The following is a 26475-nucleotide window of genomic DNA, read 5'->3' on the forward strand; positions in this document are numbered from 1 at the left end:
TAATTTTTTTAATTCATGTTACGGTTGTTGTCCTGCCCATGAAATTGATGTTTGGATATAAAATAGGGAAATTAATTGCATGATGATCACTCCGTATCGTTTTCATTGACAAATGGAAAATGAGAGATAAAGTTCATTTAGTTAAACATTAAACGTCATATTACATATTTAGACTTTCTTTTCACTTTGCTTATATTGATGACTTGTCTCGGAAATAATTTAAGATATGCATACTTCCTAATATGTTCTTCCTCATATTTCCCTATTTTAGTTTCAATGCTGGTGTTGTTAACACGAAAAAAGAAAGAACTCTACGTCAGATGTTCACAGCATTAACCTACGGTTTATCTTAAAGAATTATTTGTGAATTGAGTGGATTTTCATCTTGATTGGAAAATAATTGATCTCTTATATTGATTGATCAAGTTTCCCTGTGATCTTCAACATCTCTTTTGAAGCAGCACTGAAATGCAATATTACGGGTTTTATCCTTCCAGCAATATGTATTTCATCTATATCTGAGTTATAACATCCAAAGACAGCTTTGGTTACTCGTATACTAGCCTTGGAAAAATCATCTGCTGTTAAAGAGAAGCGAAAAGGAAAATAGTTCTTTTTCTTCTTTTTTTCTTTGGAAGGATAAAGAATGAAAGAATTTCACCTTTGCTGCTGCAGATATTCTTACAACGAGTCTGAAGCCTGATTTAAATGTAATGTTAACACCCTCATTGATTAACACACCTGAACGTAAAGAACATTCCCAATCATAATTCATTGCTGTGATTCTTGCATTTAGGGGAGCTCGTTCACTAATGCTTGCGGCCAACATTTGTTTCCTGCAACATCAATAAGAATATCACAGATTCTACTGAATAGTGATGAGTCACAATATAGTCCCAATTGGAAGTGATTTCATTTTATATGGACCTTTTCTTTTGCATTTCAGAGTTAATAAGAATTTATTCAGGATTTGACATGTATGTGGTCCATTGTTCACTGGTTTATATATGACAAATTTTTGGGAAACCTAACTTAGGTCTGCCTATTTATGGCTGCATTCACCATTCCACAAGATGAGACAATTTCAAAAGAAAGAAATCATTTCACTCTTAAATCGTTCCCGTTTTCCCCTTATTTGACATTGATTGTCTGGGGCCTGGGCGGACTACTAATTTAGACCTCAATAGGTAGAAATTCCCTTTAATGGGTCCATTCATGTGAGATCCAGCCATATCTGGAAGGGTGAGATGAAGAAAAGTGGCGCTGGACATTATTGATCATTTAAAACGCTATTGAATAAAGTGTGGCTTTCTTTGTTTATGCACCTGTATGTGCTGTGATGTATTATTTCAACACTCCTGGTAGAGAGATACTGTAACAATGGTAAAATTTATTATGAGCTTCAGAAAAGTGAAATTTGCATGCTGATTTTATTTTTATTTTTTAAATGGACGTGCTTGGTGACTACTCCTTACTATATTGGACCCCTGGTTCTTAGCTATTTCACAGCTATTAATCTTGCTTGAAGTGGAGCATGGAAGATGTTGGAGATACGCGGCTAATACCTAATATTTGCTATCTCAATCACAATGAGCTTCAGGTCCTAGAATTCAAAAACATAGAATATCAACGTCTAATTAATTTGAATTGACTTTTAATTTGTCATCTATGAGCAAGCGTTGGATTTTACTGGTACAATCATATCGGAGGCTGAGTTGGTTAATAGCAACATTGCTTAAAAGTCTCCTGATGCACTAATGGTGATATGTCAGTTTGTGTCTTCATTTTGTTGCTATAATGGTATATTGAAGGAATCATTCTCTCTCAGACTTTAATTTTGCCTCCAACAATTAAAAATAGAATGTTGGCCATCCCATTATGAGGATTTTGTGGTTCACAAGACTTTCAATTACGGAAAAACTCACTAATTTCAGCGGCCTAGTCTCGACTAGAGTTACTTATTTCCTTCTACAATGAGCAAATCTTTTCTATCAGGAGGTCTGGCCTGGCCTAAAAGTTTAAAACGGTACAATAATTGAAACGCCTCCTAGGCAAAAGGACTAGAATCTACGCAAATTTCCAGACGTCATCTATCAATCGGAGGGAGTATTTCTAAACTGGCAATGTTTGTATGTGGGCTCTAGTTTGATGCTTGGAGCTAAAAAGTAGAATGGTACTATTTTGAATTCCGTGTTGAGCTATTAGTTGTCATGCTAACTAGCCTTGGCTGGAAAACAGATATATTCAGTGAATTCATGCACAAGGAGTATGGAGGCCCTGGGACATTATTGGTGGAGCCCTTCACAGATATGTTAATTGCTTTAAAGAAGAAGAAATTGCCCGGAGCACCTCTGGCTGCAAGAACATCTCTTTTGTGGGCTCAAAATTATGTTGACGATGACTGGCAAGTTTGGAACTCAAAATTATAGTGACTTCCACTTTATATTTCTTTTCCTTATTATTAGTATTATTATCATAATTATTTTTTTTTCACAAGCTTTTTCTGAGTTGTATGTAAGAGAACCAAGTAAACTGCGTATCTTGCTAAGTAAAAGGAAGATTTGGATTCTGTAACTATATCAATCACAAAACTCAGTTTCACTATTTTTTTTTCAATTTTCATTGCTCTTTTTTTTTTCCCATCTTGGTGATGCTATACAAACATTGAGCCACTGCACCATCTTGTTTCAAACCTCTGTTCTATTTTCTTTACCCTCTATCAGGATTTGAGCTAGGTGAAACTTCTCACACGTGAAAGAGGCAGTCCAATAATGGTGTGAACCACTGTGCTCGCCACACAACTTAGTAGGCACCGTTCAACTTGCAGACTCTGAGATGCTCTGCAAGGAAGGACGCCATGATTTTGACCTAAAAGAAGCAGAATTTATTACTGCCCCTCTTTGCCTGTGCCTCTCTGCTCTCATTGCCTGCAAATCATTATGAAGAAGAATTTACTCACTATTGAAGATGAAGATTTAAAAAACAAAAGCTGCATCAGAAATTGGTTTCTACTAGAAAACGGATCAAAGCATAAAATTATATTCTATTTGGTAGCGACCACTCTGGTATTCTCTCTGTTACATACAAATAGCTGTACTTTAAGGAATGGATTGTGCCAGATGTGCTATGAGACAAGATAAAACTACCAGAGAGGAATAGAATAAGCAGTGATGCAGTAGTAAGGTGAGAGATCAAAGCCATGGTCAGACTCAGATGGGATTAAGGAAACACAGGATATAATTATAATTATATATTGAACAGCAGTGTATCAAAAAGTACTATTCTGATGGATACCTCGCGTGTGTTTCCAGCGTCCTGCTTCTCTCCTTCTGCCTCACTCACAGAACGCTGCTTCTCCTGCACAGTACTCTTCTCCACCGACTCTGCCTGAGACTTCTTCGTCTTGGCAAGCTTCTTTGCCTTCAAGACCTTCATAACCTCTGCAACCAGAAGCGCAAATTATCATCAGAAATCAGACCATGAAAAGAAAAAGAAGCTCAGAGGAACAGAAGTTTCACTTCCACACACACACCTTGAGTGGTGATGAGCCTATAAGCATGGCCGAGATTGAGAGTGTCATTAGGGCGAAGCAGCTTGACACGAGTGAAACGAACAGTCTTGTGTTCTTGGCTGTGTTGTTGTTCATCCTCAGAAAGAGGCAATGGAATAATCAAAGAGACATAATGACCAGGGTTCATCTTCATGATCTCACTCGCAGTCACAGACCAATACAACCTCTCTATCCTCCCACACGGATGCTGAATCACCAGAGCAGCTGCATCCACAGCCTGACAATTCCCCATCTCTCAAAGAAGATGATGATGAAGAAGGGAGATAAGGGAAGGAGGTAAAATAAGCAAAGGTCCCTATCTGGACAGCTTCTGCAACAACCCCACAGATAGAGAGAGTATTAGTAGTAAAACCAGAGAGAGAAGGAAGCAGGCGTTTCCCAACTCACTTGTGCAAGGCAAGTCAAAATTAACCAAAATTGACATAAATAGGATAGGGTAAGGGAAAGGAGCGTGACAAAAACTAAAGCTATATGATTGAATGGATGATTAGTAAATAACTGGGCAAACTAAATTAAGATAATGCCGGGATTTAAATTTAATTTAATTTTTCAAATCTGCAAAATAATTGGCGTGTACTGATTGGCACCGGCACTTGTGTTGGGGTCCGTGCAGGTGCCACGTGGAGAGAGGAGAAGCGCAATGAGATTGGACGGATTTGTTCGGCGATGTCGCCGGGGTCAAGGATTCAATTTAACGTTTGGGTCTCTTAATTTTCTTCACCAACACTAATTATATTATTTTTAATTTTCCGGCCGAACTTTTCTTAATATAAATAATGTCTGTTACATTATTTTTTTCCCAGCTGAAAGTTCATCCGTCACTTCAGTGAAAATATGTGATATTCTGATATTTCTTACTGTGATTCTGTGAAAATTAACGCATAGTTTCAGGTAAAAAAAGAGGATAGTATTAGATTTTTTTAATAAAAAAGTTATATTTTCTATTAATATGATATATAAAAAGTAATATCTATATTTAAATTTTAAAAGAAATTAAGTTCATTTTAAGAACAAACAAATATTATTAAAGTATAATTTTTAACTGCATGGTTTATATTTATATTTTGAAGAAATTAATATTATTTTTGTTTGTCTTTTGAAAACTTCAAAAAATGTATGCATATACATGGATACATATTTCATAATCCAGGAAGTGCTATAAATTAAACATGAGTGAGAGAAAAGAGAGTAATTATTGGTCCAAAAGGAATAAATTAGTCATAAAAATGTGATAAGTAATTTTTTTAAGAAAATGAAATTTTAGAATCTTTTGTCACAAAAATATGACACATCTGGAACATGCAAGTTGTTAAAGGATCGATGACAACATGTTATAGTAATATTCAACTGAAAAAAATATTTATTTACCGAGTTTCAAACTTCGAAGCTTTTACAAGTTCTTATTCGATATTGTTTAAGACTATTTAACTTAAGGGTAATCATATATAAAAGTATCTTAAAGGAGTCTTATCTGCATAAAAAAAGCAAATTAAAAAGAGACAAGAAGGTTTAGAACCAAAGCGTGGGAGTGAATAAGATTCTTTTGGGTGGAAAATTGGACGGGGACACGGCACCATCTTATCCGCGTCACAGAAGCTGCATCACTTGAGTTCCCTGTTTGGTTACCGAGAAACTGCGAGAAAAAGAGAGAAAGACAAGCAACAAGCTTTAAACAATTACGACGTACCTTGGTATTTGTACTTCTTGTTGTGAAAGATTGATGTGAATTCAGTTTGTGATGCATATGCATATACATATATAAACCAGATGGGCGCAACTTTTCTTGAATGCTTCAAAGTCCAATGCAATTCTAAAGCAACCCAAGCTGTGAGAAAACCATGACGCATTTATATATATATATATATATATATATATTTGAGATTGCTGTATACGTTATTGAAGTAAGAATACGTATTGATTTATCAGTTCATATAATGTCTATATCACTATTTTGGAATAAAGAACGAGCTTGAACACCAACAATTTAGGGCTTACGTCAGAGTAATACATGTTCTATCCTAATCTATCCTATCACTTAAGCTCTTCAATAACCAAAGTTATCAAATGGGGTTGTTTTACATGAGGTGTATGGTGTTATTATGATGCGTAGTTTAGTTTCTTACAATTTTAGCAAGGAAAATATCCACTTTTCCTTTTAATGAAGCAAAGTTGATAGATTTTCATGACAAAAGATCAGTGTGATCAAGTACTATATAAAAGATCAGTGTGCTCAAGTACTACCTACGTAGTTCGATATAGGAAAATAAGGTTAATGTCAGCTTATAACCCCACAAGAAGAAGCAAAACAAGGAGAGAACATAACGTTATCGTTTGGTTTTGTTTTTCTCTGAAAAAGAATATCTGCACACATCAGTGTTCTTGGGATAATGACCGAAGGTAATCTTTGACTCTTGCAATAAATCTGCTATATCAATATTAAATAAATAAATAATATTAAAACTGAAAGAGAACAAAACGAGAAGGGGAGGAAGAAGAAGCTAAGGTTTGAAAAATAGGCAAATGATTCAGAAGGAGTAAACATGAGTAAGAATAGTGTCAGTACGTGTAAGCCATGTGAGGTGTTGGAGAAGATAGGTAGATATAATTAATGAGGCATGGACTATTTTTCTTGTTCAAACATGACTCATGTAGGGGACTACATGCTCTTTTATTAATAATTAATTATTTAGGGTCCTAATAAGCTTCTGACTTTTCTATATATACATAAATACACAAGCAAGTTGGATATATATAGAATTCGAAAAGTTCACATTATATACAAATGTTGAATAATGAATACGTGTGGGGGAAAGCCAATTTAAGTTTTGCATCTACATATATAGGTACCCATAGCTAGCTAGATATTATTGGCTTTAATTAAAACATTCTTGCCTTTTTAATTCAAACCGTTCATATCAAACATTAAAGTGCAGAAGGTTTTTAGCTTCTCTTCCATGGTGGTGGGGACTATATATCCAGACCTAGCTGGCTGCTTCTTCTTCTTTTGTTGTTTTGAAGGACATTATCATATCATTGCATTTATATTTACTTTTCTTTCTCCACACTCTTCAATCTCTTATATCATACAAAAACTTTTAACAGTACATCTGTACTGTCTTCCATAATTACATGTCTGCGTCGGCAATATACATACACAATATATATATATATATGTATGTATATAGTCCTTGAAATTATTGAACATGGATATAGAGAGATCTAGAAATAAAAATGAAATTTTTTTACCTGTGAATGTTTTCAAATTTTCTTAGTCCCGACATGGTTGAAAAGTTGAAATTTAGAGACATCGTTGTGTGAGCTTAATTAATCTACATGGATTTGTCAATTAGTGTCTATTATTAGACATGATAATTTAATTAGGATATGTAACATATTTATTTAAGAAGCAATGGGATGGATGGAGTCTTTAAGCAGTGTTTTGTCTGAGACAAGTTTAGTACATTCTTTTGACAAAACCTGCAATCTTCTGGGTAATTTTATTCAGAGCATTTTGGGTTGCGAAACCTGGTCTTCAAATCTTACTTAAGACCCTGTCCTCTTCTGCAAGAATCTCTCTAAACATGTCTTAGATTGCTCTCTATCATTACACCTTCACACGAGTTCTTTAATCAACATTGTTTTAATTAAATTAAGCAGGCAGTACTAATAAAAGCATGGTATTACAAGCTTCACTTACAGAAAAATTCTCATATATGTCAGTAGACTAGCTATAAGATTAATTTCCTTAATCAATATTCTGAATCACAACAGAGGAACCTCTTTGATTGCATCACCAAAAGAATCGTGGGTATCTCAATTATCTTTTATAATTCATTTATTTAGTGCTCATGAAAGTAGCATGTCAACAACATTTCATTTATACAAGTCACCTAATCATTAGAAGAAAATCTATAAACAACAGTGGCGGCAATATATATACCTTCAATGTTTGAGAAAGAGAATCATATTAGAAAGGGAGATTTCATCCTGCAATGGCGACCTAACTTGAATGATTGAAAATTTCTAGAGAATATTAAAATATAATTTGTGCAGAGATTGATGTTTAATTGTCGTGTTGCTTAGGGAGGCACATGATTCCAATATGTTATTCTGTTTTCATCAGTGACGGGTCAACTTAAGTGCATGGGTTATCTGCTCCATAAAATTGTCATGTGTACCTTGAGGCCTTGAAATCGTAAAATTAAATAACAAATATTAATTGAAATCAAAGCCTTCATATGCACACACACACACATGAAAAATTAAACCTGATTTCTTATTACAATTTATCTTGATGATCTTAAATTAAGTTTTTATAGTTTATTTTATTGTAATGGGGTTCATATTTACTTATTTAGGATGAAAATGATTAAAGCAATAATATTAATAATTTATTAATTTCTCAAACCGTCCATCACATCATTTAGAACAGAGACTAATTAATTCAACGGACCAAAAAAGATACAAGTACTGTTATCGAAGATTTATTGATCTTCCTTCTCTCTCTCTCTCGCGCGGTCACTCTGCATTATTGGTTGTCTTTTATTCATTCATGGCGTCGACATATATATAAAATTTTAAAATAAAATGTGCAGAAGGCAAGTGGATGGGATGCCTGAGTTTAGCATGCATGCAAAGATAAGACGTCTTCCCAGGATTCTTGCTTTCCCATGTGGTCATGGTGCCCTTAGCTCCACAGCTACCTAATTGCCCATATGATATGTATAGGTCAAGAAGACTCTAGCATTCAACTTTGTTACTTTCCTACACACATCCCAGGAGCCTGCCAAAGTTTGTCTTCTTCTATCCATATATGAATTTATGTTATTAATGCTTCATCCAATGTTAATTAAAGAATTAGCTAATTCATTTGCAGAGAATAGGAAAAAAATAATTAATTTAGTTCTAATTCTTTTAACTGTTTGCACATGAAACTATTCCCTTAATGAAATACTAGCCATCTTGATATATATGTGTAATCAGTTAAAAAAAAATTAAAAAATTACAAATTTAAAAATAAAGTAAGTTGGTGTCTTATATTTTAAGATTAAAATAAACTCATTTAGTAGTTCTTTTAGGATGGAAGGGAGTAATATTCATATTAATTCAAAGGCACACCTTGTGACCTTCAAGCAACATATTGGCATAATTAATTCCTTAATTAACAGCTTGCGGGTTTTTCTGAGTCTTGATTTCTTCATATTACCACAAAATAACTGTATCTTGTGTATCAGCTTGGAACTTGAAGACAAACTGCATATCCATTATTGATGATGGCCCTATATAGTTCTTGTTTAGTCTGATCTGTAACTGTAGGAGGAAATGTATATTAGCATATAAGAGATCCAACAATTGACTACTTACAAAACCCCAATGATTCTAATGGAAACTTAACCCTTTGGTAACTTATATATGATCAAAATTAAACCATGATTCTGGTTTTGACAAACATGTTTCCAAACACTTAATATGATATACAAACTAAATCAAAGGTTTGAGGAAGGTGTGGTAATAAGATATGAGAAAGCGAAACAGTAATTGGTCCGAATTCAAAGAACGCTGTGTTTGGTCGGATGCAGAAACATGCAAGATTCCTTTATCCGACCACACCACACGACGGATGTGAAAGCCCCTGGTTGGTGCAATGTCCATCCCAAAAGTCCTTCAATTATATATATTACTTGCTCTCATTCATATCAATTAATATATCACAAAAATAATTAATTTTCCTCTATCATCCAATCCCATATCATCACGAATTAAAAGAAAAGAAATGGATCATCACAACCATTTCGGCATAGTTATATAACTGATTAAGCACTTTATTATCACAATACATATGTATAAAGTCGCTGTCTCTGTGTGTTGTGTGTGTGTTTTTCTACTTTTTGACGTGAATTCGACAAATTCATGCACGAGTGGCTAGAGATTTATCAACTTTAATTTCCCTTTCACTTTTTGGTTCGTCCAGTGAGCAAGAGTTTGGCTTTGTGAATGTTCCCTAATGGCAGAAGCAATTGTAGAGAGAAAGATTAAAGCAAAGTTGATTGCAATTATTTGGGTCGACAAGAATAAAAGGAGGATACTGATCGATTAAATATTATGTGAGAGAGATATCAGAAATGGACACAACGATTATTGAGGAAGGTCAACTTTGTCTCCCACATCAATTAGGTTTAATCAAATCACAAGTGGGTCTGTCTTTGTTTTTGGGGACATTTATAAGGTGCTAATGGCATCATTATTTGCCTTAATAGAAAAATAAAACCCATCCTTTAAATTGTTTATTTGGGTGTGTCAATTTTTGTGGCAAAAGCTTTTTGTCTTTTTCCTTAATTAACCCACTTTTTCCATATTTTTCCCCTGGGTATTAATCATCTGTGCTAAACTCTTGGAGATGCTTTTTCAAGATGAACTCAACGTCAAATGGGTAAAAGATTTAAATTGTAAATGAATCATATACGTGTAATTAACCTCTCTATCTTCATATAAGGACAAACTTTTGTAGTTATGCTTTCAATTTCACACTGATAATTACTCATTCATTAATTAATAATTAATAAACTAGTGAAAAAAGATGACGTGTCGTTAATTAATAAATAGACTTTCAAAGTCATTTTTTATTAATTGGTTGAGGATCTCTGGACATGTCATGCTTCCATTAATTGCTTTAGGAATTCATTGCTAATTTAATTAGGAACTAGTAATTTAATTAAAATAAGGGCACTTGCGCAATAATGCACATGATCTCAAATCTAGGAAGTCATTGTAATTAAATATTCTGAGTAATTTCAGTGTGAAATTGAAAGCATAACGGCAAAAGTCTGTCCTTATTTGAAGATAGAGAGATTAATTACACGTAAATGATTCATTTACAATTGGGAAAATCCCTTAAAAAGACGGTTTAATAACCCAAATCCCCATTTGGGCTATTAAATTTCATTAATTCCTAATTAGGTTGCATAGCCCAAATAAGGATTTAAAAATTTAATAAAATTACTGTAATGTCCTTTTATTATAAACCTAAAGAGATGTATATTATTTATCACTCCTGCCTAACGTAAGAGTTCTGAAGGAGCGAACTTGACGTCTATCATTCCAAAGTCGAAAAATCAAACAAGAAAGCAAAGGTAAGTTAGTTTTTTATATTAAGTCTTTTCATCTTAATCCTGAAAATTTCATCATGCTATCTTGGTCCTTCCTTTTCTTAGTATGGATTGTGGGCGATGGGGTTTTTGTAGGGGAGGAAGGAAAATTTGCCGTACAATAAGAAGTGCATCATGAAAATAGCTAAATGAGAGTACGGAGTGTTGCTTTTAGGATGAGTAGGAAGGTTGATGTATCTGTGTGATGCAGCGTTTACAATGAATAGATATGCATGATGACTGATTATATTTGCTTGATCGTAAAAGTTTAATAGAAAAATGCTATGAGGGTTGTGTATGTTGTTAATAGCTAAGTATAACGTGTTAAAACATGATTTGAAGTTGTTAAAATTTGAAGGTGGATTATGTTATGTTATTGTAAGAAGTGATCATGATCATAACTATAAGGGCTATGTTTTATGTCAATAGCTAAGTGAAATGTGTTAAAATCTAAGTTGAAGTTAATAAATTTTGAAGGTAGGTTCTGTTATATTGATTGTAAAAGGTGGAAATTATCATGGTTATGAGAGACACATTAGTGCTAATAGCTAAGTGAAACATGTTAAGATTTAAGTAAAAGTTGTTAATTTCAGAAGCTATATTCTATTTTGTTGATTGAAAAAAATTTATATTATATTTTGTTGATCGAAAAAATTGATAATGATTATGACTAGTTAGTAGTCCCTTTTTTATTGCAGGTTGGCATAAAAAATGGCATCTACTTCAGGATTAACATTAGCAAAAGGATTATTTTGTTATTTTCATGTTGGTGGACAATTTGTCAAGAATCTTGAAGGTGAAATTCAATATGATGGGGGGAGTGTTAGGGTAAGAAACATAAGAGAGGGTATGACACTTGAAGAAATGAGAGTAATAATATATTCATGGATTGGAAATGACATTAATAATAGTGAGATGAAATACACAGTGTCTTTTGATCAAAAGACTCTAATAGATCTTGTTGATGATGAGGAACTTGCAAATCTTTTTCAATATAATGAGAGGAGTGGCCATGTCTATATAGCATGTAAAAGGAATGGCAATGCAGAAGAAGCAAGTGGTGATCCACAAATGTAAGTTAGTTGTTTTTCTCAAAAAAATAAGCTGTTATTTGTTAGAATATTCTTGTTAATAAAATAACAAACGTTGTGGTCATATAATGCAGCATGCATACAAGCGTGAGGCAGCCAGAACAAAGCTCTTTTTCTCCAAGAAATTTCAATAATGAACCTGAACTTGCATCTCATCAAAATGGTGTTACTTATGAAAGCTGTGGGGGACCTAGTAGCACACCATGTGGAGTACAAAGTGCACCCACACCTTTTCCTGAGTTGAACTCATTGAAATGGAAAGAGATATTTTCAGGCTTATCACAAATCTTTCCGAACGCTGATGCTTTCAAACGGCTGCTACACAAATATAGTATTGCTAACAAGTTTCAATACAAGTTTGTGAGGAACAACAAAGAAAGAATGTCTGTGAAATGTAAAATCGAAGGATGTCCTTGGAAGATAACTGCAAATGCAGTAGGAAAGAATACCCCTTTCCTTCATGTGACGCGATTCAATAATGAGCATGTTCACCATGCACAAGATTGTCTTCAAGTAAACCATGGGGGAAGAGCTGCTCTAACATTATCTATTATTATTGAAGATGTAAGATCACACATAGATAAGCGCCCTAGTGAAATTATGAAGACATTACAGAGAGAATATGGAGTAAATCTGACATATAAACAAGCATATGCTTCTAAATTAAAAGCAATGGAGGATATTCAAGGCAGACCAGATCAATCTTATATGCTTATACCATGGATATGTCAACGACTAAAGGAAAGTGATTCGACAACAGTTGCTGAATGGGAAGCTTCAAACAATTACATATTTGAGCGTGTTTTTATAGCATATGGTTGTTGTATTGAGGGGTTCTTGGTTGGGGCAAGACATATATTATATATAGATGGTACTCATTTAAGTGGCCCATATAAAGGAACCTTGTTGTCAGCCTCCACATATGATGCAGACAATGAGTTACTACCATTTGCAATTGCTATTGTGAATGGGGAGATATTAGAGGACTGGACATGGTTTTTATCCAAGATTAGACAGATAACAGGGTCAATTGAGCTGACCATAGTTTTAGACCGTCATAATGCTATAATAGGAGCTGTACGAGTCATATTTGGTAGTGATAGACATGCATTTTGCTATTGCCATGTGAAGGAAAACTTTAGTTCAGAATGGTTGAAAATAAATAGAGGAAGGGGAAGGACAAGTGCTAAGAGTAAGGTTGATGCACTAAAGTTGCTTGATGATATTGCTTATGCAAGACTTGAAACTGAGTTTGATAAGGCAATAGGACATATGAGGGATATGTCTCAAGAGTTATTTGAATGGCTTGTGAATCATGGTGATATTGATAGGTGGGCTTTAAGTCAATTCCCATTTAAACGATGGGATAATATAACAACTAATATTGCTGAGTCATTCAATGCATGGATGGTGAAGGAAAGAAGGCATAATGTTGCACAGTTAATCCATGAACATCGAGAAAAAGTAGCAAAGAAGATGCACGCATCAGCCATGGCAATCAGTAAGTGGAGGAATGGTGTTGGGCCAAACATCGAGGCTGTATTGATGGAAAATGTGATGAGAACTGAACACATGTTTCCTGTATCTTATGGAGGGAATAGGGCATGTGTTCATACAGCTTATGGAGACTTAGAAGTTGATCTAGGTTTACATGAATGCAGCTGTGGAGCATGGCAAATGTCAGGGATTCCATGTGCACATGCTTGTGCAGCCATCAAGCTTGCCCATGGAAATGTGTATGATTATGTTGAGGAATGCTATAAAATTACATCTCAACAAAAGATTTATAATCGGAGCATGATTCCAGTTGTGACAATTGACATGCCAGATATTAATGACTATAGGATGGAAAATATTTTAGGCCAAACCTTCCTCCAACCACCCCGCACAAGTCGACCTCCTGGACGGCCAAGAATTAAGCGACGTGAATCACAATTCCAAAATAAGAAGACTTACTACTGTGGAACATGCCATGAAGCTGGTCGCACAAGAAGGACGTGCAAAAATCCAAACCCATGTTGAAATTTTTTTAGTCAAAAACATATTGCAAGTATGCTATAGGAATAGGGAAGTTGTTAGTTTAGAACTTAAACTTGTTAATATGTAATTGAACTTGTTATTTGTCAAGATTTTATTGTGATCAAGTTTTAGCCCAAGACTTATTGCAAGTGTATCATGAAGACATAAAGTTGTTAATTTAGAATTGAAACATGGTAATTGTGAAATCGAACATGTTAATTTTCGAGGATGCAGTGTGATATGGTTTTTGTCAATACTTACTACAAGTGTGCTATAGAGATAGGAAAATTGTTAACTACGTAGTTGAACTTGTTATTTGTCAAGGTTGTATTGTGATCAAGTTTTGGTGAAAAACTTATTGCGAGTGTGTCATGAAAACATGAAGTTGTTAATTTAGAATTGAAATATGTTAATTATGAAAGAGAACGTGTTAATTTTCAACGATATAATGTAATATGGTTTTTTGTCAATACTTACTGCAAGTATGCTACAAGGATAAGGAAGTTGTTAATTTAGAGCTTAAACTTGTTAACAACGTAATTGAACTTGTTATTTGTCAAGGTTTTATTGTGATCAAATTTTAGCAAAAGACTTATTGTGAGTGTGTCATGAAGACATAAAGTTGTTAATTTAGAATTGAAACATATTAACTGTAAAATAGAATATGTTAATTTAGAACTTAATTGTTGGTATGTTATGTAACCATAAATTGTTAATTTAGAACTTAAACTTGTTAACTATGAAATAGAACATGTTAATTTTTATATACTATGTGGCATCTAAAAAACTACAGCAAAACAATATATCAATCCAATAATTCCAAGAGAAAAATGACAAAAATACAAGGCAAAGTGGCTCCTAAACAAAGCTATCAACTTCAAATACTTCAAAACGTTGCCACCTAACCTATCAGCATACACACAGACAAACCCCTACATCCTACATTCCAAAACGCCTCCTTTTCCCAGGAAACGGGTTCTTTGGATTTGAAAGCAACTTTATAGCATCTTCACGTTTTGAATTTTCATGATGATTGACAAGCCACCACAAAAGATCCCTCCTAAACTTGGAAATTTCTTCCTGCATACGAGTGAAAATTACATGTTAATTTACCAAGTAACATACACATTATAAAATCAAATCAACATTACAAGTCCATAATTGTACGTCTGTGTAATTTAATACAGCGGATGGGTCCCACGATCTCAACCAATATAACACATGGACACCACAATCTCTACTGCACACATAAACCAATAAAAAGTATTAATTCTTCTACTCATAACCACATGCAAAATATCTGTTAAATGATGTAAATCATAACACGTACAGATTATTTTGTTGTGGTACAGCAGCCCAAATTATATCACTCATTGGCTTCTATCATGGAATCTATCTCTCTGCAAACACAATCAATTCAATAATTAGACTACAACTTATTCAAACAAATATATTATCAAAAAATTAATAAAGGCATAAAATATCCATACACATGCTTTCACCTTAGTGATCCTTGGATCTTCTGTGATACTCTCTTTCTTCCGCTTCTTCTTATGTTGGTCATTTACATGACCTTTCAATGAATCTAATACATAAAACTTCATAGTCCTCACCTCAAGAACATAACAAAACTAGTGATTGTCTATAAGAGATGGACCGAATATCAAGTCACAATCGCCTAAATTATATCCCAAATATGTAGGCAAAATTTGCTTCTCATTGTCTGATGCTTTCCAATCATAGGGGTTGATCAACATTTTCATCTACAAACATTGCACATCATCTAATTACAAAAAAATGACAAGATAAAAACTAAAACAAGTGATGGAATAAGATCAAAAACCATGAAGTCAGCATCAAATATGTGTCGCCTAAGTTGTCCCTTGGTTTTCATTTCGCCCATTAATGTTTTACACACCATTGACATCACCTGTGTTTGATGAAAAACATGTTCATATTCATAGGGATAATATATCAATTATCAAAAGTTCATTTCACAAGTAAGATACTGACCCTATTATTTACTTTTTGAATACCACCCAAACATCTAAGGTTGTCGCGAGTCAAGCTGTCATCATACATTTCTACCAATATCTTTTTACCCTCTTCAATCGTGCATGTATGAGAGACCAAGATGGAAAAGATGTCCTTCTCATCCATCTTTGTTTTTGTCCTCTTAATCGGCTTTGATAAAACCCAAGGGGACTTAATTGTTGGCCTTTTAGTCCTCATTGATCTCCGGGGTTGATCTCTGTGCTTAATTTGGTCCTCTTCTTCATTTTGAGATTCTGTACTTGATCTATCCCCTCCATCTCCACTAAACACATCTTCCACATTGATATTTTCCTGGTATGATGCTTCTTCTTCCTCCTCATTTTTAGCTTTAGAATCTGCACTTGATTCATCCCCTTCATCTCCAATAAACTCATCTTCCACATGAATATTTTCATCATCTCCATATCGTACATCTTTATCTTCATCATTTTCTTCATGTCCATGCACCCTTTGCTCTGATTTTTGGTGTCTCTCCCTCTTTAGTTGTACCTTCATGAGTTTCTCCTCAACTACACTAATGAGCCTTCTATGGTTTTCTTCAATCGCATTCATCAAAGTTGAGTGTAACTCCTTCAACTCCTACACAAAACAATTCAAAGTATCAGACGTAACAAGAACTAACACAATAATTATAATAATCATTTCTATACCGGGTCTAGATAGGCAATTGTTGCTCTTTCCTCTTTCCTAGTCCTCATTTCAACACCACTTCCTTCATACAAAATGCCCATACAGCTTGTACTCTCTTTCTTACACATATTCCATACCCTCTCATTAGTCCAAAACGCAACTGCATCCCTAGGCTCATGCTCATCAGCTTTAAGCAGTGGGAAATACTCCAAAAAATAGATCTGCATCATTAATCATACAACTTTAAACAGTATCTTATAGACAAAAAATAGTAGAAAATAGCATAATTGGATATATATATACCAATAATTGGTCAAAAGAAAAATGCATACCAATAAGAAATAGAGGCACCCACCCACGTTGAACTGGCCATCCTTCTTCTTCCTCATCACTTTAACATAATCTTCTATTTCCTTGCATAGCTCATTCATCACATAGGTTGCCCAATCATACTGTTGAAATGCATTATTTGTGCACCACACAACCATTCACTGACTCTTGCACTCGCAGTGGGACATAAAAGAGTCCCAAGAGTGTATAGCACAAACAAAAATTCAAACTTCTCATTATTTACACCAGATTTGATCATGGCCAATATTTTGTTATATGGCATTTTAAAATATTACCCCTTGACCTCCTCATATGCTGGATCATGATCACCTACTTTCATATTCACCTTTGCCCCGCTATGGGGTAGGCCGAACAAAATGTGCACATGTTGCGGTCTCATTTCTTCTATCTTCCCCCGAATACGAAATTGATATGTTGGTGGATCATATGCTCTTATCAAACTTACACAAATGTCACGGGGGAGTCTATCACACAACACATCAAGCAACCTTCCAAATCCAATTTTTTCCACCCTCTCCCTTAAATCATTGTTCGCCTTTACAAATTCAGCCAGATCCTTGAATTGTCGGAGAGAGGTACGCGTTTGAAAAGCTGACTTACAATTCCTTCTGATCTTTTCAGGCCTTAATTGCTTTCCCTTCTCAACATATTTTTCTTTTTCCTCATTGTGCATTCCCTTCCATGCCTTTAACACATCGTTATGTCCTTCCCTCAATCTCTTATACTTCTTTTCAGCTTTATCATAAAAGTCTTTCCTAAACAATGCCAACCCAGTCTTTCCGTGTATGAGTTTTGATGAACCTTCCTCATTCACCATGTTTCTTCTCCTACCAAAACCAAAAATTTAAGAACTACTAATGCTATCTAATCAAACAAAAATTTAAGAACTATTATGGCTATCATTAACATCACAACTTGAATAAAGAATGAACTGGATATTATATTCGAAACTGAAGAACATTCTAGTAGCTAGTTTTTTGGTTTCTTTAAAATCTATTTAGATGAATGATACATTTTGAATATAGGATAAAATCTACGAGTACTAATTCCCAAGAGATTGTGGCATGTTTACCATTACTTTGTTTAAGCAAAATATTTCACGATAAACATGAGAACGCATACTGCAAATATATGTGAAGTATAATGACAAGACGCTTATCATAAGAATGGACCAATTTGGATTTATGTTTATTTACATACTCTCATGTAATTCGATATTGCAATATCAGCTTACATGAATCCCAATATCAGCTTAAAGATCATTCATCCATGTCTGGATTGTGATACCTCAAAAAAGAAAGAGCAAAAGAAAAAAGACGTAGTTCTTTATTTTAAAAGAAGAAAAAAACATATTTAAAATTCAAACAGGCAATATCTAACCATATAATGCATGCTCGCCTAGGCGATTTTCCTTCCAATAACACAATCAAAACCCAATTGATACCATTTTCTTTGCATGTCATGAGCTTATAAAGAAAATCAAGTCCTCTTCAATTAATCCCCTATGCACTCAATTCCTATTTTCTCCTATTTTCTTTTACTATTACCAGAGGTAATACAAGGAAGGAAGGAGTGAAGAACTGAACATAAATAGCCCTTCTATATTTCTAAGACTTTTAACATTTATCTGCAACATACGGAGATAAATACCCATCTTTATGAATATGGGAGAGGACAGGACATATGCAAAATTACAGTAAAGCTTTTGTAGGTCATTCTGTTGTATATTTTCAATATGTTATAGTCATTGGTGTTGTTGAGAGAGCAAGAGTGAAAAAAATTAAAGGTTGGAGGTAAAACAAAGGGAAACTTGAAGCTAAGAGTCTGAATCTCAAATTTCCGACAAGTGTTTGAAATTTTGAATTTTCTCTTTACTTTCTCCTTCAGTAAGATCTGAGAGATAGAGAGAAACATCAAATAATTCAGACATTGAGTTTTGAAGTCTTACCCTCTCTGCTAAAATTTTCACGCTGAAGTGGCCACTTGAGTTTTAAAGCTCCTCTGTATAATGGCAACAACGATGGCGACTCCTCGCGTCTTCTGAGTTTTAAGTCTTCCTAATCACGTTGAAGTCTTACCCTCTCGCATCTTCTGATTTCTAATGGCAGCAACGATGGCGACTCCTTGCGTCTTCTGAGTTTTAAGTCTTCCTAATCACGCTGAAGTCTTACCCTCTCGCGTCTTCTGATTTCTAATGGCAGCAACGATGGCGACTCCTCAAAGCTGCGTTGTGATTTGCAGATTCAGACGATGGCTATGGTGGCTACTCAAGGCTGCGTTGCGTCTTCAGATTCAATCGATGATCTCTCCCTTGATCTGCCTTTTCTGTTAGGTTTAATAAAAGGGCACTACAGTACTTTCATTAAATTTTAAAATTCTTATTTAGGTTATGCAACCTAATTAGGAATTAGAAAAATTTGATGACCCAAATATGAATTTGGGTTATTAAACCGTCTTTTTAAGGGATTTTCCCTTTACAATTTAAATCTTTTACGCATTTTGACGTTGATTTGCATATATTGTGACTACAAATTAAGAAGAGTGTGGTCAATGCTGCATTGCAAGATAATAATATGATTAATAATAATGAAACTAATTATAAGTGAAGAGGGTGTAAAACATATTGTGAATTAAAAAAGATTAAGTATATATGGACGGATAAGCTGACATACTACCACACCTTCATTCACACAAACTCTCTTTGGTTAAGTCCACAAAAAATACACAAATCACTTTGTAAATAATAGATCTTTTACGATTATATCACGGGTTCTTATATAAAATCTAATTTATAGTTATTATATATCTATTGTTTAATGAAAAGGTTTGAAAGAGCGAAGAAGGTGAAAAATATATACAAATAGCATTAATCTGTACACAAAAATAATGTGAATATGGGTGTATGATAATGTGAAAATACGCACACATTTCGGATGTGAATTTAGTGAGAGGTAATGAGATTCTATACATTTGGAGTATTTTCTTTTCAGTGTCCAGTTGAAGGCTAAAGAAGTTATGATTTGCAAAGTAAAAATAGTTAAATAAATATGGCTAATGTTATACTCCTCCGATTCTTAATACATGACCTAATTGTTGAGTTTTTTTTATTATAAATATAAGACATATTTCTTATATTTATTAATTTTTTCTAAATTAGCCTTATTAATACTCCCTGAACCATAATCAAGTAGAAGAGGAGGGAAGATATTAAGGAAACTGATTATAATGTTTTAGAAAAAACATGTCATATTTTTTTAATTAACTAGCTTACCTAACTTCTTTAATCTAATCAAATTAGTTAAATAGGTCTTATATTAAGAATCGGAGAAGTATTACAAATTAACACGAAGAGGATTTTCAGGACAGAGTGGAGAGAAAATGAAAGAGAGGCCCAAAGCTTCCTCTGCAGGTCTGTCTTCATCTGATACTTGAACCTCCTGGAAAGAATCTAAGTTTAAGCAAGCCCAGATACTTTTATTATGCGAGGATTAAGTTTTGGAGTTAAAAAAGATTGATTATTTTATACACACACACACACCCATAAAGAGCTAGAGTTCCCATTGACTGGTAGATTTTGATCATATCCTCACAGGCATATCCAGGAATCCCACTGAGTTGAGTTTCACCAAAAATGAGCTGTTTGGATCAGCTTAAAGAAAGCGCTTTTATATTTTTTGAGACAGATTTACGAATTTTTTCGCATTTAATCCAAACCAAATTTGGTATCTCAGTTAAATCATCGTCTTGAAAATGAGTGAGCACATACCAATTGTAGAATCTCATGATTTGCGATTTGAATCTTACAATTCGAGACAAAATAGACAATAAAATATTCAAATATTTTATTGTATTTTTTTGTGGTCTAAATCATGCGACTCACACTAGAATTGTGCGATTCACATTAGAATCATACAATTCAGGAAATGTTGAGTGGCGCTGGATCAGACTCAACACGTTAAAAAACTTTTTCATATTTATTTTTCTGATTTTTTTGTTATTTATAGGAGAAAATCTGTCATATAAATACTCCATAATGCACTTATCACTTCTAGCTTATCAAATATCAATCAAAACCTTAATTTTTCATTCCTTAATTGATTTTGGGGACTGTTTGTCATTGAAATTTGATATATATTGGCTTTTTTTATTTTTTGTGAGGTGTATAGAACCTAATATCTACAAACTTTTGATGTTTACTTCTATAAAATTACCTATATGTCATTTTTAATAATTATTTATGAATCTTACGATTCATGATAAGTTTCAATTCAAGATTCAAAAAATAGACTTTTTGATTCGCAATTCGTACCATTTTTTCTTTTGTCCGCGTCCCCTGCGTGTATTTCAATTCCCACAGTAAAAATAAATAATGAAATATGGGGTCCCCCCTCGTGCGGAAGGAAAACAAATATTTTTGCGTATAGTCTCTGGATCGTGATCTTGTGAAAACGATCCCCCCAGAGTGAAAGAAAGCTCTGAAATATTTTCATCCATTAGTATAAATTATAATGTACCTTGCATGCCCATCATTGATGACACACAAACATGGCGCAATATGGATTTGCTTTCTTCTGTTACATTGCTCTCAGGCCCTTAATCATTCAGTCCTTTACCTTCTTAAAAGCCACAAATATTATAAGATACACAGTGTTATAGAATAATTTAAGGAGGAATATCTTAAAATGACTTTAGTTGGGTGATGTTAAGTACTAATACTTCACAGTCTCATCATCTTTTAAATCAGAATACTAATGAGCAGATGATGAGATGATTTAAACTTGCAACTGGATTTTATAAAGCAGTGTCATAGGAGATCAATAGAGAGGCAAAAACGAAGATAAGCATATTCTGCCACATCTGATGAGAAGATTAAGGATTTTCTGAGATATGAATCAGATGCAGCAGGGCCCGCAATTAGATAGAGATTGAAGCAGGCTTACATAATAACTAATCTTTGTTTGAGAATCAAACAGATGGGAAAAACTTGTTGAGATTGAAAGGAAGAGAGTAGAATTCCTCACTCCTCGTATCTGTCTTGTATGATCTGAATCTGTCCCACCAGTGCATCCCCCTGTCTTTCCGGGTCTGATTGTCCTTCTTGTGCAGTGTCACGTCCAAGAACAGTGCCAGCATACCAGCCACAAATGCTTCTGATGAGAACGGAACGTTGATCATGTCATTGAACTGTCATTCAAAAGCAAAGATTTCATGAATGAGGAGAAGATATGGTAAACAGAAGGATTCTTATGTTCCTATATTCAAGAGAATGCCTAATATATTTTGGCTATGCTTTTGTGTTTTTATGATTGATTGAGTCTTATTTATTATTTTGGTCATTGGATACATACCCATCTAGCATGGGTGTGGACAGGGCCATAGCCTTTGAATGCTGTATACTCATTGAAGTACTGAGGAACGGACAAGCCCATGTAAACAGAAAAACCTAAGATGAATTTGGTTCTGAAGCTGTTCAGGTTGCAAAACTGAAGGAAACTGAGGCCTGCAGAACCTGTGTGTTGTTGGAGCAATGAAATTAAACAAAGTAAACAATCAATTTTAATGGAGCTATAAGTGACAAGATGAAACTAGGTTCTTAAGTTGAGAACACTTACCCACATAGGCAAAGAAAAGGCAGTACAATGCTGCAACAATTGGTGCTGGGATTGAAGCAAAGACAGCTCCAAATTTTCCTGCATGGCAATCACGTTCAGTACATACGCTTAACATGAAAGAGGCAAATAATTGATTATAATACAAGCATACCGAGTATTGAAAAGAAGATCATGAATCCAGCTGCTATTTGAGCCACCCTTCGGCTACCAACACGTGTCAGAGCCAAAAGTCCAGCATTCTCACTGGGAAAAGCCAAGGAGAGTTTTCATAACAGTAAATATACTGCTAAGAGATAGGTGTTCATAAGAAAATGTTGAGGTTTTGAACTAGAATCTCACACAGAAACTGATGATCCATTCCCAGTCCCAAAGATCCCAGACAACAAAATTCCCACTCCCTGATACAAGGAAAGCCACAATCAATCATGATGAATGAGAACAAGAATGCAAAGATAACAGACTAATTTAAAAGCATTTATATCATATTAATGGAGGAGGATTAAACTATAAATTGGAAATACATTCTGATTTGTTAAGAGAACTCAAATCATCTTAACTGGGAAACTATTTAAAATTCATAACCTATGTTACCTGCCAACCAACACCACGGCTAAGAACTGAAGGTGGTATGGGAGTTGCACTTGCATATCTCGACACAGCAATAAAAGCACCAGTCGACTGTTAAGATGGGGAAAAAAAATTTCATGAGAAAAAACCAATGACGAATCCCATTGGAAAGAACAATTTGCCCACTCAAAGTTGCTCAAGGTCAAACATATATACATATATCGTTCATTGGCTAATCCGAGCAAAATAAAAGCCTGCATGAAAATAGGCAAACCTCCACTAAAGCAACGAATGCAGTAGCCATCATAGCAAAAGTTTCTCCAGCATCAAATGTAGGAGCTCCCCATTGAAAAGGATATGGGACTCTTATCCTGCATAAGATTTTAACATTACTGCAAGTTAAACCACAATTTTTCTGCTAATCTAGGTACAAATTTTAAAAGCATGATCGCTCTTGTACTGATCATGCTATTATTGATAAACTGCACATCCGAATTTTAATAACACGATCCTTCTTACCAAGGGGAACCACTAATAATTCCAGCACGATCAGTTCTGCAAGTCAGTTGAGTTTTAGGTGCTGCATTTTTATAGGCTCCACCCACAGTGAGGAGATGAGCATAAACCCACACAATTGCAACTGAGAATATAACCGCGAAGCGATCAAATATAGGTCTGTCTCCTTTTATCATATGAGGAATGTACTGCAAAAGCACACCACTACTTGTAAATTTAATGTAGAAGACAAACAAACATGGCAAGAATTGACTCCAGAATTAAAATCCTCATGCATGGTGGGTGTTTGTTACTACGAGAAATATGTGCAAATATAAATCTAATGTTGCAATAGCATGAAGACAATCGTGAATTACCTGTGAAAATATTAAAAGCATGACGATTTCTGGCAACCCAATCTCCACGCATTTCGCAAGCTAGAATTACGCAAGATGTAGTTACGTATAAGAGGAAAGTAATATAGTGAGTACTAATGACTGTTTAAAATATACATACCACAGGAAACCCGAGTTCATACAAGCCAAAGCCTGATAGAGCAACCAAGGGAACAGCAGAGAGTGGACTTAAGAACCTAAGCAGATGAAAACCAGATTATTCACCAAGAGGCTGAAAACGAATATATAACTTTCACAAAAATTGATAATATGTAAATCCATTATTAAAGCATAACATCTCTTGACAAGCAGATGAAAAGGAGAAGAGTTACTGAATTGTACAGATAATCTGACAAAGGAAATGCCAAAATAAGTTTGCAAAACTCTGCAGGGGCAAAAACAATGAAGAAGCTCAGAGTACAAAGTTTCAATCAACCTCACTATATTGCGCCAAAGACCACTGAAGCCAAGGACAATTTGGACGGTCGAAGCCACAATGAGAGTACCCTGTGTTGCTCTCATTATCTTCTCAAATTTCTGCATTTTCACCAGAAATCAGGTAAGCAACGATAATGATACAACATAAATGGTTTATAGCCAGAAGCAAGAAGGCAATCCCATGAACGAACCAACCGACCAACCTCGCTAGGATCCACAGTGTCACTGTAGCGACCTGCTAAAATAATTGAAATCGTAGCAGGGACAAAGGTGTAGGATCCTCCAATAATCGCAGGTAGACGAGTCCCAAAAAATGTCTGGAACAAGGTGTTTATTCCAGCCACGAACTGTAGAGTCTGAATCACTTTTGCTTTCTCTTCCTAATGAACCACATTTGCAATTTCTATCAAAAATTGAAGAAGCACATAATCGAACAGGACTAGTCAACACTTGATTTTTTCACTTTCAAGACTTACATTGCCTCCTCCCATTTGAGGAACTAAAGAAGAGGGTATCAGAACAGTTGTGCCCAGCATGACCAGATAATGCTGGAAACCCAGTAGAATCGCCTCCGCTTCATTAATAAAAATTCTATACTCAATTTTCCCATAACTTAAAAAAAGGTGGGTTTCCCCGAACCAAAAACAAGAAAGGAACAAGCATCACATTACTAAGAAAATGATCTTACGCCATGGAGGAGGACTTGTTATGCAGTAAGAAACATTGGGCAGCTGTTCTTTCACTGGGTGTGGCAAGAGCTCGTCCTGCTTCGGCGGTGGCGCAGCTCCTCCTCCGGCCATTCTCCAGTACTCTCACTAACCCCCTAGCTTTCAGAACTCAAACGGAGGTAAAACAAAAATATTTACAAGCCCAGACGTAGAAAAAGAAAACCCAGTTTGAGTTTTTTCTTTTCTCAGTGAAGCACAGAAGGATGATGATGATGATGACAGTGAAGAAGAACTAGAGAAAAAGGTGGAGAAAACAAGAGAAGTCACGCAAAATGAAAACTTTCTTCGGTTAGACTCCTTGGGAAATTCAAAGAAGAACGATAACAGTAGAGAAGAAGGGTGGAGGGTGTGAGTGACGAGTGACGCCTTGTCTGTAACGTTATGCAATGCAGTTGTATTTGGCTATTTTGGCAACCCAAGAAGACCACTTGGAGGCCAAGAAACATAAAACGTAAAAGTGAGTGTGAAGATGTGGAAAAAAGCAAAAGAAGTGAGAAAAGAAACCAAAATCTCTCAGAGAATCTCTCAGTTTTGTATTTCTTTTCAATATTCTAATCCCAACTTTAATACTGTTATTAAGTCCCTGCCTTTCTTTTCCTCAGCACGTAAAAGATAAAGCTTGCACAAAAGCATCTTCACCTTACCTTTATTAACCTCAGATTTGCGATTTAACTAATGCTATTAGTTGTCAAAACTCAAAACCACGAATCACACGCAAATAGATTAAACAATGAAGCTAACACTAATTTCAGAGTACAAATTTGACAAGACAGAAAGCCAGAAAGTTCATCTTCTCCACCCCTTTTGGCCCCGACTTCAATGCTGCTCATACTAACTACTGCAAAAATGATCAAAGGCTCTTGTTTTTTTACCTTGACCACCCGGAATTTGCCGAACTTGAACATGAATCAGGAAGGAAAGCTGCTTGCTACTTCATATGGCTAGCTATACAGGCCTGTTTCTTTTTATAATTGAGGAAAAATGACACCTGTTCTCATAACTCTCACTGAGTTGCCGAATTGGTGTCACACAATGTTCATGTGATGATCAAATAATGACAAACAAAAAAAAAATTGCATAATGAGGATTTGTTTAAGAATCATAAAAGCTTCCCATTTTGAAAGATGAAATTAAAATTTTCATAATATACATAATTTGGCTTTTATTCATTTTGGTCAAGAGTAATTGATTAGTGAAGGCCTTTAACGTATTAATTCTGAAGCATGCACGCAAGCCTCGCGGTGGTGTCACGTTTGTTTGGAGGGTGAATCTGCATTATGCATGTTCACTGAGCTGTCTATATATTGGCACCTGGCAGCATGACCTGTGAATCTGGATTTCTCTCCGCAACTTCCATGCCAGCCAAGATTGCTTGCGC

General features: G+C 34.8%; 3 protein-coding genes across 3 annotated transcripts; 1 reads left to right on the forward strand and 2 right to left on the reverse strand.

The window, feature by feature from the left end:
• Positions 1 to 2546: 2546 nt before the first annotated feature.
• Positions 2547 to 3947, reverse strand: LOC114713936 (uncharacterized). Its single transcript, XM_028898621.1, has 3 exons — positions 3533 to 3947; positions 3295 to 3440; positions 2547 to 2927 (listed from the first exon to the last, which is right to left on the reverse strand). The coding sequence occupies exons 1-3, from the start codon at positions 3801 to 3803 to the stop codon at positions 2817 to 2819; spliced, it is 528 nt and encodes a 175-aa protein (XP_028754454.1). The 5' UTR covers positions 3804 to 3947; the 3' UTR covers positions 2547 to 2816.
• Positions 3948 to 11631: 7684 nt separating this feature from the next.
• Positions 11632 to 13829, forward strand: LOC114713905 (uncharacterized). The gene is made up of 2 exons (XM_028898583.1): positions 11632 to 11789; positions 11882 to 13829. Exons 1-2 carry the CDS (start codon positions 11632 to 11634, stop codon positions 13827 to 13829), a joined length of 2106 nt encoding a protein of 701 aa, XP_028754416.1.
• A 7801-nt stretch (positions 13830 to 21630) lies between these two features.
• Positions 21631 to 25274, reverse strand: LOC114713934 (nucleobase-ascorbate transporter 6-like). Its single transcript, XM_028898619.1, has 14 exons — positions 25058 to 25274; positions 24846 to 24943; positions 24573 to 24749; positions 24368 to 24468; positions 24053 to 24128; positions 23914 to 23973; positions 23561 to 23745; positions 23316 to 23412; positions 23066 to 23152; positions 22814 to 22872; positions 22626 to 22717; positions 22475 to 22552; positions 22211 to 22371; positions 21631 to 22046 (listed from the first exon to the last, which is right to left on the reverse strand). Exons 1-14 carry the CDS (start codon positions 25167 to 25169, stop codon positions 21828 to 21830), a joined length of 1602 nt encoding a protein of 533 aa, XP_028754452.1. The 5' UTR covers positions 25170 to 25274; the 3' UTR covers positions 21631 to 21827.
• Positions 25275 to 26475: the final 1201 nt, after the last annotated feature.

The sequence above is a fragment of the Neltuma alba genome, unplaced genomic scaffold, assembly GCF_004799145.2.
Source record: "Neltuma alba isolate B1F8T4 unplaced genomic scaffold, ASM479914v2 tig00011479_pilon, whole genome shotgun sequence".
Lineage (NCBI taxonomy): Eukaryota > Viridiplantae > Streptophyta > Magnoliopsida > Fabales > Fabaceae > Neltuma > Neltuma alba.

Bases quoted from the DNA above. Each gene is read 5' to 3' on its own strand.
- LOC114713936 (XM_028898621.1), bottom strand. From the start codon at position 3,803: ATGGGGAATTGTCAGGCTGTGGATGCAGCTGCTCTGGTGATTCAGCAT. The intron at 3,441-3,532 runs GTGTGTGTGTGG...TTCTGGTTGCAG, and splicing joins TAGGCTCATCACCACTCAAG to AGGTTATGAAGGTCTTGAAG. The intron at 2,928-3,294 runs GTATCCATCAGA...AATGATTTGCAG, and splicing joins ACGCTGGAAACACACGCGAG to GCAATGAGAGCAGAGAGGCA.
- LOC114713905 (XM_028898583.1), top strand. From the start codon at position 11,632: ATGAAATACACAGTGTCTTTTGATCAAAAGACTCTAATAGATCTTGTT. The intron at 11,790-11,881 runs GTAAGTTAGTTG...CATATAATGCAG, and splicing joins GCAAGTGGTGATCCACAAAT to CATGCATACAAGCGTGAGGC.
- LOC114713934 (XM_028898619.1), bottom strand. From the start codon at position 25,169: ATGGCCGGAGGAGGAGCTGCGCCACCGCCGAAGCAGGACGAGCTCTTG. The intron at 22,553-22,625 runs GTATGCTTGTAT...ATTGCCATGCAG, and splicing joins GATCTTCTTTTCAATACTCG to GAAAATTTGGAGCTGTCTTT. The intron at 22,047-22,210 runs GTATGTATCCAA...TTTGAATGACAG, and splicing joins TCCACACCCATGCTAGATGG to TTCAATGACATGATCAACGT.